At 40.5% G+C, this 13,072-nt stretch overlaps 1 protein-coding gene across 1 annotated transcript in view; it reads left to right on the plus strand.

The window, feature by feature from the left end:
• Positions 1–9,918: 9,918 nt before the first annotated feature.
• The window catches only part of LOC135503287 (uncharacterized), a 48,742-nt gene continuing 45,588 nt past the window's right edge, over positions 9,919–13,072 (plus strand). Inside the window, exon 1 of the mRNA XM_064796795.1 lies at positions 9,919–10,063. Coding sequence (XP_064652865.1) covers positions 10,012–10,063 — 52 coding nt within the window. The 5' untranslated portion in view covers positions 9,919–10,011. The remainder of the gene's footprint in view (positions 10,064–13,072) is intronic.

The following is a 13,072-nucleotide window of genomic DNA, read 5'->3' on the forward strand; positions in this document are numbered from 1 at the left end:
TTTAACATGACCAGCAAATAATAAAGGTCAAGTCATGTCAGTCATAGCGATGTTGTGGTGCACAAATGTTTTAGAATGATTGACATATTTATGCATTTCAGTTAATTCTAGTACAAATATTTCCATAACAGGGAGTTTTTGTAAATGCCCCGAAACGTAATTCCTGTCTCATTGTTCACCTCCTGCTAACGAAGTCGAACAATGGGGTAGATGTTCATGTTGGTGGTTTTGCAAAAACTCCCTTATATTATCCGCTCAAGAGAACAGTCTCCCTCGGCAATATGGAGACCCAGGCAAAATAAACCTTGCATTCATAGATAATACGTTCCGAGATTAAACGATTCCATAATATTAACCACCAAACTAGTAAAGGTGCTGCTTTGAGCGACGACTGGCAAGACAATGGTTTGTAATCGGATGACAACAAACAACTGCATATAGCTCGCCGGAATAATATTTACAGACTTCAATACTTTTTGAACATCAATAAATTAGTGCCATCTGGTTGAATAGCGCAATGTTTGTGTCAAAGCTATATGTAACATTACGGAACACATCCTGCTATACTGGACTAAAACTATATGTTCAGTCTCAAATTAACGATTAAGGTATTTCATTCGCAAGTCAAAGGCCTGATGGGCCATTTCCGAGATTGTGACGTCTTTTTAGCGTTAAATGAGTGTTAAAATGACTAGTTTGAGAGCTTGCAGATGTTGCAGAAGTTTCAAGCAACATAGCAAATCCAGGAAGTAAATAAGGCACGAAAACACACAGAGGATTGGTAGTTTTTATATGATTATACCAAGTAATTTTCAACTTCTTTCCATAAACCGTCAATTATTAACGCCCACCGTTTCAATCGACACCATTCTACCTACCTTCCGCCTTGAGGGTTTTTTCTTCGTAATATCGGCTGTTGATCGATGATGACTCAAGTCGATAAAAATCTGTTAGGTACACATGGTCATGTGTCGCCTTTTACACTGAGGTATTTGCTTCATTTATGAATCTGTTTCATCTCTTCATCACGTCACTACGTGATCACATGAGTTAAAAAAACAAGATAAAAAGTTTGTTTTTTCCAGAAAGTGGGATCCCTCCGTTTGTGTTTCTGAGATTCACATGACCATAATTACACTTCAACTTACATGGTCAGTCTCGTATAAGTTTTAATCTTTAAAGAGCTTGATGGTTCGTATATTTATTGATGTATATGATAGATATTATCGATTCCTTCCGCGGTTTCTCGATTTATTATCTAATTAAAACTCATGTTTTGAGACGCACTGATTAGGTGAAAGTGTTAACTATTGCTCTTCTTCATCGCATAATGTCATTGTTAGTATCCCATTGTATACTATACTTTGCCAAATTGACACCTTTTCTTTTGCTTACCGCGCAATATCCTTATGACTCCCGTAAAATAAAACCAATGAACCATTTACGCAGTAATTACCAATATACAGGTTCTGGTAATTTGATATTGCTGGTGGTGAGGTTGCAATATATTGAGGCCGAAGCGCCACCTGAACAATATTGGTCACACTACGCTACCATGGCAACCGTTCTGCTTGGCGTTGATGAGCCCGCGATTAATTCCAAGGTGATGTTCACCGAATCGACAGTACTCAAACCACATGGTCACATGGGATATGCGGCTAGATGCTCCAAAACTGGCAAAAGCTAACGGTACTACCTAAGGAGGTATACTAAAACTACGGCTCCAAGCCTAGATAGCTTTGGTTATTTTTGGTTAACCGCAGGACTAAGAAAAAAACCTTCCTATCATCATAAAATTGCACCATGCACCCCTGGATTGGTCATTATTTGACGAAATAAGTGCAATTGTTCAATGGATTTATAGTTGAAGGCGATAAAACTACGTCGTATCCGATCGGGATTAACCAAGCTCTTTACAAATTTTAGTAGTAAATCATTAATACGTCTCGTATCAAGCACGCAATTACTATCCATTTCAATTTGGTTGATTCACATTTGATATTTCATTCCGATGACGCTGGCCATCGTTTAGAAATGGGCTAATCACCATTTCTCAGTGAAGAGTTTTTTATAACCTTGTTATACATCCATCCTATCATCCATTAACACTCAACACAATTGTATAAAACAGAAGATGATACATAGAGCCAAGATTTTCCTTAGCATTCGATCAGAAGTGTCCTCACATCATTACCATGCCGATCAATGTAATAGGATTTCTAATTGTTGCCATGACAACCAATTCATTCATGTCACTCGCATGTCATCTGAATTCCCCCCAGCAACAATAAGGATATATTGATTACGATGGTTTCATGTTCTTCGGCTAGGAGCGCTGGAACAAGATAATATATCATTGATTGCAGGGAAGAATCATTTGCGCCAGGACTTGCGCGCACTGAAAATAATGAATAACGCGTTTTTCAAACCTCGGTCACATGCAGTCGCTGCTCGACACCATCATCTCTCAATAAAACTTTCCCTGGACCAGAACTTAAGCTGCGTTTTGTTGGCCTCTTCTGACAAACGATTGTCGATCTCTCGCGGTTAATTTCAATCGAGTCAACCCGTCTCCGTGATCATTGTTTTTGACACAAGATTGGTTCACCAAATCACATTGGTCTCTCCAGCGACCGCTTATTTAGTGAGTCGAGATGCGGTCGAGCCTGAAATGTACCCAGTCTTCTGTACGGATGTTTTCTTCAGGGAATATCTCCCTGACGATGTCTCTTACGCATCGCCCAGGACTGGGCTGCTTTCGCCCTTTGCTCCGTCTTGCGCTTGGGTCCTCCCTTGCTCTCAGCTTCTGCTTAAAGGCCATGACTCCTGCTTTTATGATTGCATGACATGTACAAATCCTCAAACACTGGACTTAAAGCTCCGCATTAAATCAAGTTTGATCAAAATTGAAGAACCCAGTCCAGAGATATAGCAAATTAACGGCTTTGTTTACATGTTATGTAACAGCCTTGGTTAGGTTTCTAAGTAAAGTCAGGCGGCAGGTTTACTGACATAGATCAGGCTGACGTTGGATTTCTTACTATAAATAGTATAAATTTGTCTGTATTACCTTACCTTATTATAAGGTATATCGAAGCTTTAAATTAGAAATACATTATGATAGTTTAAGTATTGTATAAATTGATGTATTTGATGCAATTTTCTGTAAAAAGAATCGAATTTGAAAAATCAATTAAGTTCTATAAATTTGCCTAAATTGTCTAGAAAACCTAATTGGACCATATTTGTGGGGTCTATGTTTTTTTTCGCATTGATTTTGTTTCCCCACTTCATGAATTAGCTCAAATAACACTTTCTAGATGTGAGAGTTGACTTCTAAAATAAATATAACCGGTTTTCCAAAAAAATTAAAATATTTAATTAAAATATTTTTTGGAATACAATAAACTCATTTATTATGGGCAAAGGTATGCTTTCATACTTGAACATTGAAAATGTCAATGAAAAACAGACTTCATATATCAATTTTAAGAGCATTAATTTATATGTGTCCTCCCAAGTAGGGCAATAGCCTGATCTACATCACAATTTTGGTGAACCCGCCGCCTGGCTCTAACAAGCCAGTTGCTAGCCTGATTAGGTGATCTGGTTGTCAAACACCTGAAAGGCTATATCTTCAAAATGAATGGAGCAAATTGCATGGGGTTTTCTGTATTATATAAATTGTTAGGTGCACTTTTGAAAACGTCTTACAGCAGGAAATGGCAAAATACCTGGAGTTATGGCCTTTAAGGGACGTGATTTGCAAAAATCTGAACTCTGGCTGAGACATTTCTTGGCTGCATGAAGCAAAATTGGACATTTAGCTTTGTTGTTGCTGCGACGCTGCGCAAGGCTTCATTGTGGACGCTCTCCAGATTCGTCTGGGCTAGGATTGCAGAATGACTTGTACGATGTACGTAGCCCGTATTTGTTGCTTGCTCTGCACTAAAGCAGTACATGCGTCACACAATGTAAATGGGACCCCCGCGAACCAATTTCTTTTTTGGCAGGAATATGTTTCTGCCAAAAAACCAACATGATTGTAATACCACAGTAGTCATAAGCGACCTTAAATATGCTGCAAAGTTTGTGGGTCGTTTTCAGTGCTCACTCTTGCCTCGGAAGTTAAAAACAGTGCAGCTCAAATCTACATATTCTTAAAGAATGACCGAATGGTATGTACAATATATTCGTAAAATGGCATGTATTCGTCACACATGTGAGCTAAACAAGTTACGTGGTCCATTAAAATCTAGTTGATTCACGGTGAGCAGTATATGTGGGCACATGTACCTGACTTTGGCAAGGCAGACGTTGCGAGATGTCGCTTTCCCACGAATCTCGCGGTCTCCTGCGGAGATGGCACCATGGTAATCAATACGCACCGTTGTTAATAAATGATTTTACAATCATTAGTTGCAGTGGTATTAAATGATATATAATATATTCAGAGAAAAAAATGAAATAAGAACTCTCACTTATATTTAATCAGGTTGAGTCATGGATTGAATAGACTGTCATGTAATTGTTGTGACAACACCTTGTCTATTATATATTCTGAGACCTATACAGCGCTATATCCAACTGATTTCAGTCGCTCAAAGCGCTTCATACCCCTAGCTATTGTCCTGTACATTCGTGATTCAAGCTCTACTCTCTTGGAGTATGTCACTGTTTCGAGCTCCAGTTATATAGTGCACAGAAAATAACATGCATAGACCCAGTGTGCCATCTCTGCCAGTTAGGTATACATTTACTACCAGGTGGAGAGAAGCAAATAGGGTAAAGTGTCTTGCACGAGGACACATATAGGAAACAGTGGTGAACCTTCCTCGAATCGAACCCAATACCTCCTGAATATAAGCCAGGTGCTCTAACCACCACGCACCTGACCTCCCCTTCTTCTTCTTGAAGGAGGAGAATAAATTGTGGCTCGATCTATTTCCTTATCGACCGAATATTTTTCAAACGGTTCCCTATTTTCAAAATGTTTTTTTTTCCTGATCGGGCGAGTTGAAAACCCCCCACCATTCTATCTAAATTGGGATTCCCTGACGCCTTTTTATCGATGCCTCACCTGCAAAGAATCGGAAATTCGTAAACAAACTGGTCATCTCCATGTTCCATGATTAATATAGTCTTTTTTAGGTGAATGAGTTCTACATACGACATGAGTGGCCAAGCGAATACCATATTATATATCTTTATCGTGCTTATTGGATATTACTCTGCAACACAATGGAAATAAAACCACTTGGCGTTGAGGATTGATACCGTACTGTACCCCAGTAGCCTTATGAGCATGGAGAACTCTCGGGAGCTTTGGGGTCATTTCTCTCAAACGACCGTGTAAAGACGAGTCCTGATTATGTTCCCTCGTCGGAGTCGGAAGCTCTTTTTAGTCACCCATCAACCTAAACATTGGTCTCACCAGCCAGTGAGTACGATGTCCGTTGTGTCCTCCCCCCAAAAATATAGTTCTCGCATGCCGTTTCCATAGATATGAATGGGCCTGTCCTGTCCCAGATACTATTTACTTTAACGTCAAGATCTTAGTTTCCCTTTGCAGATGATGCTTTGGTGATTTTATGAGGCCATCTTCTGTGAGTTTGGGACCAAGTCACCAACCTTTCTTGGGCCTCATATGCGATGATACGCTAAAGCCTCGGGGCGAGGTTTGTCCAAGTTCACTGAGGGCGAATTTCCTTGGTTCGTGTTCTGGGCCATATAGCGAAAAATGTGATTGGTACACTTTTTGCAATTAACCTTCGAAGGATATTCTCTGTTTCCTCACGTATACCGTCTTATGGCGCCATATTTAAGAGATCCGAAGGGATGAATACCTCGCATACCTAGTACAAAGGTTAGGCCCTGTGGATTGAACTGATTGGCTCAGATCGCGGCGCAGACCTATGACCTGAGACACCCACCACTTGCAGTCCACCACCATTGGTCGATGGGATTCTGAATTGAATGGGTTGTATTACCAGACAATCGTGTTTGGGCTTTATTCATGGCGTGACCGAGGCGGAGCAAATGGACAATGCCCATTCTTCACGTGGGCAAAGAAACACCACCCCGCATGTGGTGAACCCTATTGCGTACCCAACACAATGTATGGGCACTGTTATTTTGTATTAGCGGTATAGGAAGACGGTATACGTGGGGAAACATAGTATATCTGGCTATCGTATGGAGATCAGCTCGATCATGTGCCCGAAAAATCTCCTTTACATAGTATACGAGCCCGCGCCTTGGTCCCCACTCGGGCAAATATCTATAATTTCTGACCGTTTGTGGGATCTGGGTCGTGTCGAAGGTTGCGCCCCTTATTGGTCACAAAACCAATTAGTTGCCTCGAATGTGCCAATGAGACCTTCCCTAGCGTTCTACCTACCCAAAAATGCGTAAGTTCTTGTATTTCATTTCAACAATTTGGCCTCTTGGTCAATCCGAGACATGGCATGCGTCCCGCGGCAGGGGCACGTCTGACGTCACGCCCGGAGGGGTCCTTCGCACTTGCTGGTTAGAAGAAAGTTCATCTACTTTCAGAACTTCCCACAGACCTCTCTTATAATTATAGTGACTTAATTATAAATCATGATTATTTTTTGTCATTGCATGAATTATAAAGGACTATGGTAAACAACCGCAGTATAAACGTTATTTTCTTGACTGAAATTAGTTCTGAGTTGAAGCCATGCTCGATCGGGGACTTTGCTTGGAAGAAGAAACAGGCAGTTTTTCACAAAAGATGCAATGAGAGACTTCATTCACAGACCAGTGCTCCTTGCCATATGTTTGCGGCATTGTGGAGCTTTTTTCCCTGGAATGAACCCGAGTTTATCATAAAATTGTGCACCAGCAGCATGTGTCTCATACAACAAAGGAGTATCTTCACCCGATGTTTCTTACAAAAAACATTATTTAGCTTTAGCACATCCTTTAGCTCAGAAACCATGGAAACCGACGCAACACCATTATGGAAAAATGAAAGCTTATTTTTTACCGCGTGTCTGAAAACTTTCTCATAATAAACATAAAAACAGACATGCACACAGTTGGATGGAAAGCAATGATTCGTAGTTTCTTACACCTTAGGTCTAAAAATGTTTTGATAGGAGAGAGGAAGGACGATTGTACTAGTGAAGTTTATTTTGCAAATTCCCGAAACGCCAACACGAACGCCTGTCCCTTTGTTCGACATCGTGATCAGGAGCTCGAACAATGGGATTTATTGGCGTTCGCGTTTGTGTTTGGGGGATTTGCAAAAACTCCCTCATAGTCTTTATGCTTGGCGAATATCTATACGCACGCACATGAATCAGAGTACTTTAATAAGAAGAGTGTCATCCCATTAAAATCCAAAGCGCTGTATCTCAAAAGGCGCCCAACCAATCCTAACAAGTTCATGCATTTCTTAAAGGAAACCTATCATAAAACGCTTATAAAAATGGGGAGTTTTGAACGGCTCGGTTAAAACATAAACATATGACATAAATCTTAGCAGTTTCGAGTTTCCCTCGGGTAGTTGATTATGTGAGCCGGGCATCTGGGTAACTTTGCATAACGTTGCATAACAAATGAACTGCAGAAGATGTAATCACCAATTTATTTATTTTACTACGTTCAGCTAGTCTAAATTAAGAATTTGTGCCACATCTGGATCTCTTTAATTAAATTATTTTCTTATACATGTACAGTGTACAGTGTTTGTAAATTCATCTTGATATTTTCAAAAAAATGCCGGTCATAATGTCAAAATCAATGCTTAAGAGTCCTATGGCAATTTAATGAATTGGCCCACTCTCCTGCTGCCAAATTGCTCTTGGCCTTTTCTTCCATGCACCAACCGATGGGAAGAATTGTTTCCCATTATATTGTATGACCATTGTCTGTTTGAAAAAATTAACAGATAGAAAAACCAGGAAGGTGCTCCATGACACTTGATTGACAGCTAGCTGCTCATCAGGGACACCTACTGGCAACACCTTGGGGACTAATTAATGACAAAGCAATTTTGACAAGTTTTCTTCAACTGGCTGTCAAATGGAGACTAACAAAAGCTTCCTGCCCCTTTTTGTAGAATTAGTACGATTTATATATGTACCGAATTTCACACAATGCAAAAAGAGAATCCGGAATTATTTATAAGGGTGTACAGGGCTGTTTCTGCCAGGAGTACATTTTGTATCTAACAGTCAGTTTGTAGCAACTGTAAGTTTTAGGATTAGGATGTTATTGATGAGTTGTCCATACAGTGAAAGGGAGAATTTCCGTCCGTATCAGTTTATATCCGGCTGGGCGCGGTACCACATCGAACAACTCTGATCAGGAGTAGGCAGGGAAACTCGCCTGGTGATTAAGTATCAACGATACAATTTCTCGATTGGGGACAGCAATCATGTCGTCTTTGCTGTATAATCTTTGAAATGTATAGTTCGGTGCAAAAATGTAGCGTAAATGTGAAATCAGTAGCAGCTGGCCGACGGTCATGAGAGTAGCAAAACATAGGGCTTTGCTTTCGCGTTATTTTAAGGTGACATTTCAAGCTGTTGCAGGTACTGCGTGTGTGATCATTATATTACCGAGAGCACTGTTATTTAATCCAAACGCCTTGCCTGATCAATACATTATTATTAAACCATAATCGATGATTCTCATTTTACCCCCATCTAACTATGTCGCTTTGGGCTCAGACTGGGTGCGGTTTCTTCATGACAATGTTCAATGTGTGACTAATTAACCTCAAAGGAAGAAGTGATATCACCACTGCTGTCATTGCTGTCAGATTGTGTATTGTGGCTCGATCAGTCAAACTGACCTACCACGACAGTAAAAATGACACCCGTCCTCCCTTCCTCCTGGTCCTACACTGTCCATGAAAAAGCGCTGATACCATGAGAAAGTGGGAAACATGGGTGCGGCTATGAGTAAAGTGAGTCTGTATAGTCAATCTTACCATTTGGAGCATGCTTCAAACCAGACATAATATTCATACGTACTCTCTCCGCCAGCATTAGGTTCATTATTGTGATGCCACTGTGCGATAAATTGCGAAAGCGAAGTGTAACCAGACTGAAATTGACCGCGACCACTGATTCGTATACTGACTTTTGGGACAAAACTTACAGACATTTATGTCGTTTGCATTAAAATCGAATCAACTAAAATCTTTTAGAGCATCACTTTAATCATGTTACAAATTTTCGGGTGACTGAAAGTTGCATAAAGATGAAATACCCTAGCCTAGTCATTCGGCGGCAATGGCGGCCAATTCAAGCAGAGACGAAACCACTTGATCAGTATAAAGATTTCCGGTCCTGCGCAACGAGTCTGCATTCTGATATTATGCTGTTCTCGTAGTGGGCTACAACCAATCCTTGAGACATAATATTCGATGAATCGAATATCCAGGTGATCTTTGCCCAACGCAGACTTTACGTAAGTGTCACTGATCTATATTCCTTTGATGTCCCGTGCTCTCATGGCTGTGCTTGGTTAAAGATGGAACAAATTTGGATCAGAATTTCGAAAATTTGTGTCCAGTTACACATTGGTAAGAACAAGTCCCGTGACAGAGTCTAGTTGGAAGTGGCGACTGACTATCCGACACCTTATCAAGATATATCTAGCATGTGTACGCAGCTGCAATGTGGGCCCTGAGATGTGAACTTTCCATCTCTTGTTTTCCGTGCCATAACAAAAATTGTGAATTTCATTGATCACATTTTTTAAATGATTATTTGACTAATTTCAAATAAACCGTAAACTACCAATTGAAAATAGCTGAAGTTTGCCGAAGACTTTTTGGGGTTGAATATCCCAGTGTTGTAGAAGATGTAACATCGCCGCCACGCCTCATTTGCATGATTTATTCAAATGAGGCACCTTGCGCGACTCGGCAACCGCCACTCGGAGTAGGAGCGCATTGAGGGAAGGAGGCACGAGAATCTCGCCGTTTACTTCGCGTGACAATTCGGATACGCATTGAGACATCAACTCAAAATGGAATCAAAGTGTTTGGCAGTTTTGTGTGTAATTTTTGCTGTGTCAGCGGGTGAGTGACCACTTCTTTATTCTATTTGCTTTCAATTGAAACTGGCAGAATCATCGAGAAATGTATTCTGCCATTTTCTTTGTTTGTCGTCTGCTGTAGATCCGGGTGGATCGATATGCGCGCATGATGCACGTCGTCGATACAGGTGTAAATGTTACATGTATTCAACTCATCCTCACAGAAGATTCGACGCGAACGTATAGAATATCTCGTGGTTTAATCATGATCAACTAAACCTCTTGATCTATTTGAGTACGTTCTGTCTCTTTCGATGAGCAACTTAATTCTCTACTTCTGCTGCATACTTGCAATCTGTGAGTCTCATGATCATAACCACTTAAATTTAGGGCGTTGTTTCTTCTCCTTCTGATTAGCTTTAGCTTAATAGAATTGATATAGTAAAAGGTCAGTGGTACTTTGATTAATAAGTGTATATGCACACTGGTCCTATCGACGGACTCGTAACGCTTATTTGTCCGGTTTCGGCATATCGACCACTGTGCAAGCTGTTTCGTGTAGGTTGATGTTATCAAGATTAGCCCTGATAATCCGTTGATAAGGAGTAGAACAATAGAAACTTTGGCCCAGGCCCTAGCGGTTTTTTAAAGACATAGACCGTGAATATTAGGCGTGGTAAGGGTTAAGCAACGTAATACTCTTAGTGGACGACGGTTTACATCACGGACGGACTCCTCGATGTCTTTTGTTTAGTTTATTTACATAGGTCGACCACCAAGTGTACGTAAAGACGCGTGATAACTAAACACGACATGAAATAAAACCACGTTGCTTTTGTTATGTGATGCCCAGTCACTTCGCCGACCTGAAATGTAAAACCGTGCCCATAATTTGAACACGCGAACTCTTTTCGAAGGTAATTACGTCTAGATTGATAGTACAAGACCGCACTTGAAAGGAGGGTTGTTAATTAGGCCATCATTTCTATGTTGTCAGTCATGAATATCTTGAGAATCACTCACAATTTTTATCAACTGCGATCACCTCGAAATGCACCAAGGCCAGGGTCGTTCTTCTTCCTCAGCTAAAATTGGTAATGTAAAGACTCTTCTATGTGGGGTGGCGATAATCGGCTACGAGCTCTTCAGATAGCAATTTATTGGGACAAAATATTTTCCTCATTCTAAACAAAAGAATTCCTCATCAAAGTGCGAACACATTGGTGCCGTCATCTCTTTATACTTTCGACAATCATGATCAGCATTTATTTTCTGAATACATAATTCAGAGGCTGATCTTTAATTTTATAATTAGTCGAATGGCGATATTTAAATTCTTACATCATGATTGTTAATATCGAAATAATTAGTACGATTATTGTATTTTTTCACCTGTGATTATATAATTCCAATTTTATTCATAGGCCTTTACCGCTGATTATGATACAATGTATGTTGATGCCACCAATTGTCAAATGTGTTAGATGCAGATCATGGAAATGCCAATTGAGCAAGTTGATTAACCTTTGCGTTTCAAACGATGTAGGTCTACGTTTTAGGCGAAATGAACCCCATTCTTCACACCAAATATGACTCGAGCAAGTTTCTCATCATACTGCCGCGCCAAGACGAGCTGCATTCATGCACACTGGAGTGGTGGATTAGATTGGTCTCCTGCCTGGGTTGTGCTCTTGTCATTCTTGTCTCGTCACTCATATCACGAAGACACCTGACTGAAACACTTACAGCTCCAAGCAGCAGTCTCAGCCTTCGAACCTCGCCCCTAACAAGTCAATTCTTCGGCTGTGGCATTGATCGGACGGTCGTGGCGAATACCATCACTATACTTTTCTAAACAATCATTACACTAACCAAGATTATGGAAGACATGCATGAGAATTGATTTTTGACATAACACATTCCAGGCGGAGAGTTTGCCGGGACCCGCCGAGAATTATGAATACGCAACCCCGAGGCGCTTATTTTTACACCTTTTCCCAACCTCTCTTGTGCCTTGTTGGTATTCCTTCGCAAATTGAATCATTTTCTATTTCAAATTTGAGTTAAGGGTAAGGGTCAGGATTAGGGACGGTCAGGGTTGGAAGCCCAATATTAAGATAGTTGGTCCAGGTATAGGTATAAGGTCATTGTCCGGGTCAGTGTATTCTATCCTTCTTTTCGCCACTGAATAGTCAATACATCGAAAGTCTGTTTTAAAAAATATGTTTTGCAGTCCGAAACACATCTGGGGAGGGGGGATCGGACCCGGGAACAAAGTAACCTAGGAATATAGAACCGGGGAGGGGGGGGGGGGGCACATAGACACCCCTCTATATCCTGTGAACCTGGGGAAGATGGAAACCTCTTTATGTCCAGGGAACATAGAACCTGGGAGTATGGAGCCTGAGGGACATAGGACACATCCCTTTTTATGTATAACAGTTACATGATTAAGTTTTCAACCATTGTCGTCCACAAATCACACCGAAGCTGACGCAAACGATTTATAAATGAACAAATAGTGTTTATTATATATATTGTAAAATGCTTCAGACACACCCGCCGTTTACCCTTGAAAAATAAATAATTATTGACAAGAAAATAGACCCGTCGTGCGTCTCGTGCCTATTGTTCTACCGGTGTAGTTCTACATGAACTGTATCACTTGGGGCGGCGTGAATAGGCGATGAAACGTGGCTGGGTGTGTCTCTGTGTGTCATGAGTGTTTTATTTTCAGAGTTCGAACCTGGGGCAGGATATATCTAACAGTCCTGATTGTCCTGTTTGTTCAGTCATGCTCAAATATGTTAATCGTTTCCATTATTATGCTAATTAAGTACGTACCCAACAAATTAGTCTAATTAAACTTCCTGAGAATAATAACATAGCCAAAAGCAAATCAGTTTTAACAAAGGTGTGTGGGATATCATGATCAAGGTTTCTGCTCAATGACCGATATTGAATTCTTCAAAATCTCTCAGCACTACCATTATCAAAGACTGGAGCAATACTACAGCATCTTAGCTCTAGTATTTTTGACAATAGGGGGCTT

Source organism: Lineus longissimus, chromosome 19, assembly GCF_910592395.1.
Source record: "Lineus longissimus chromosome 19, tnLinLong1.2, whole genome shotgun sequence".
NCBI classification, from domain to species: domain Eukaryota; kingdom Metazoa; phylum Nemertea; class Pilidiophora; order Heteronemertea; family Lineidae; genus Lineus; species Lineus longissimus.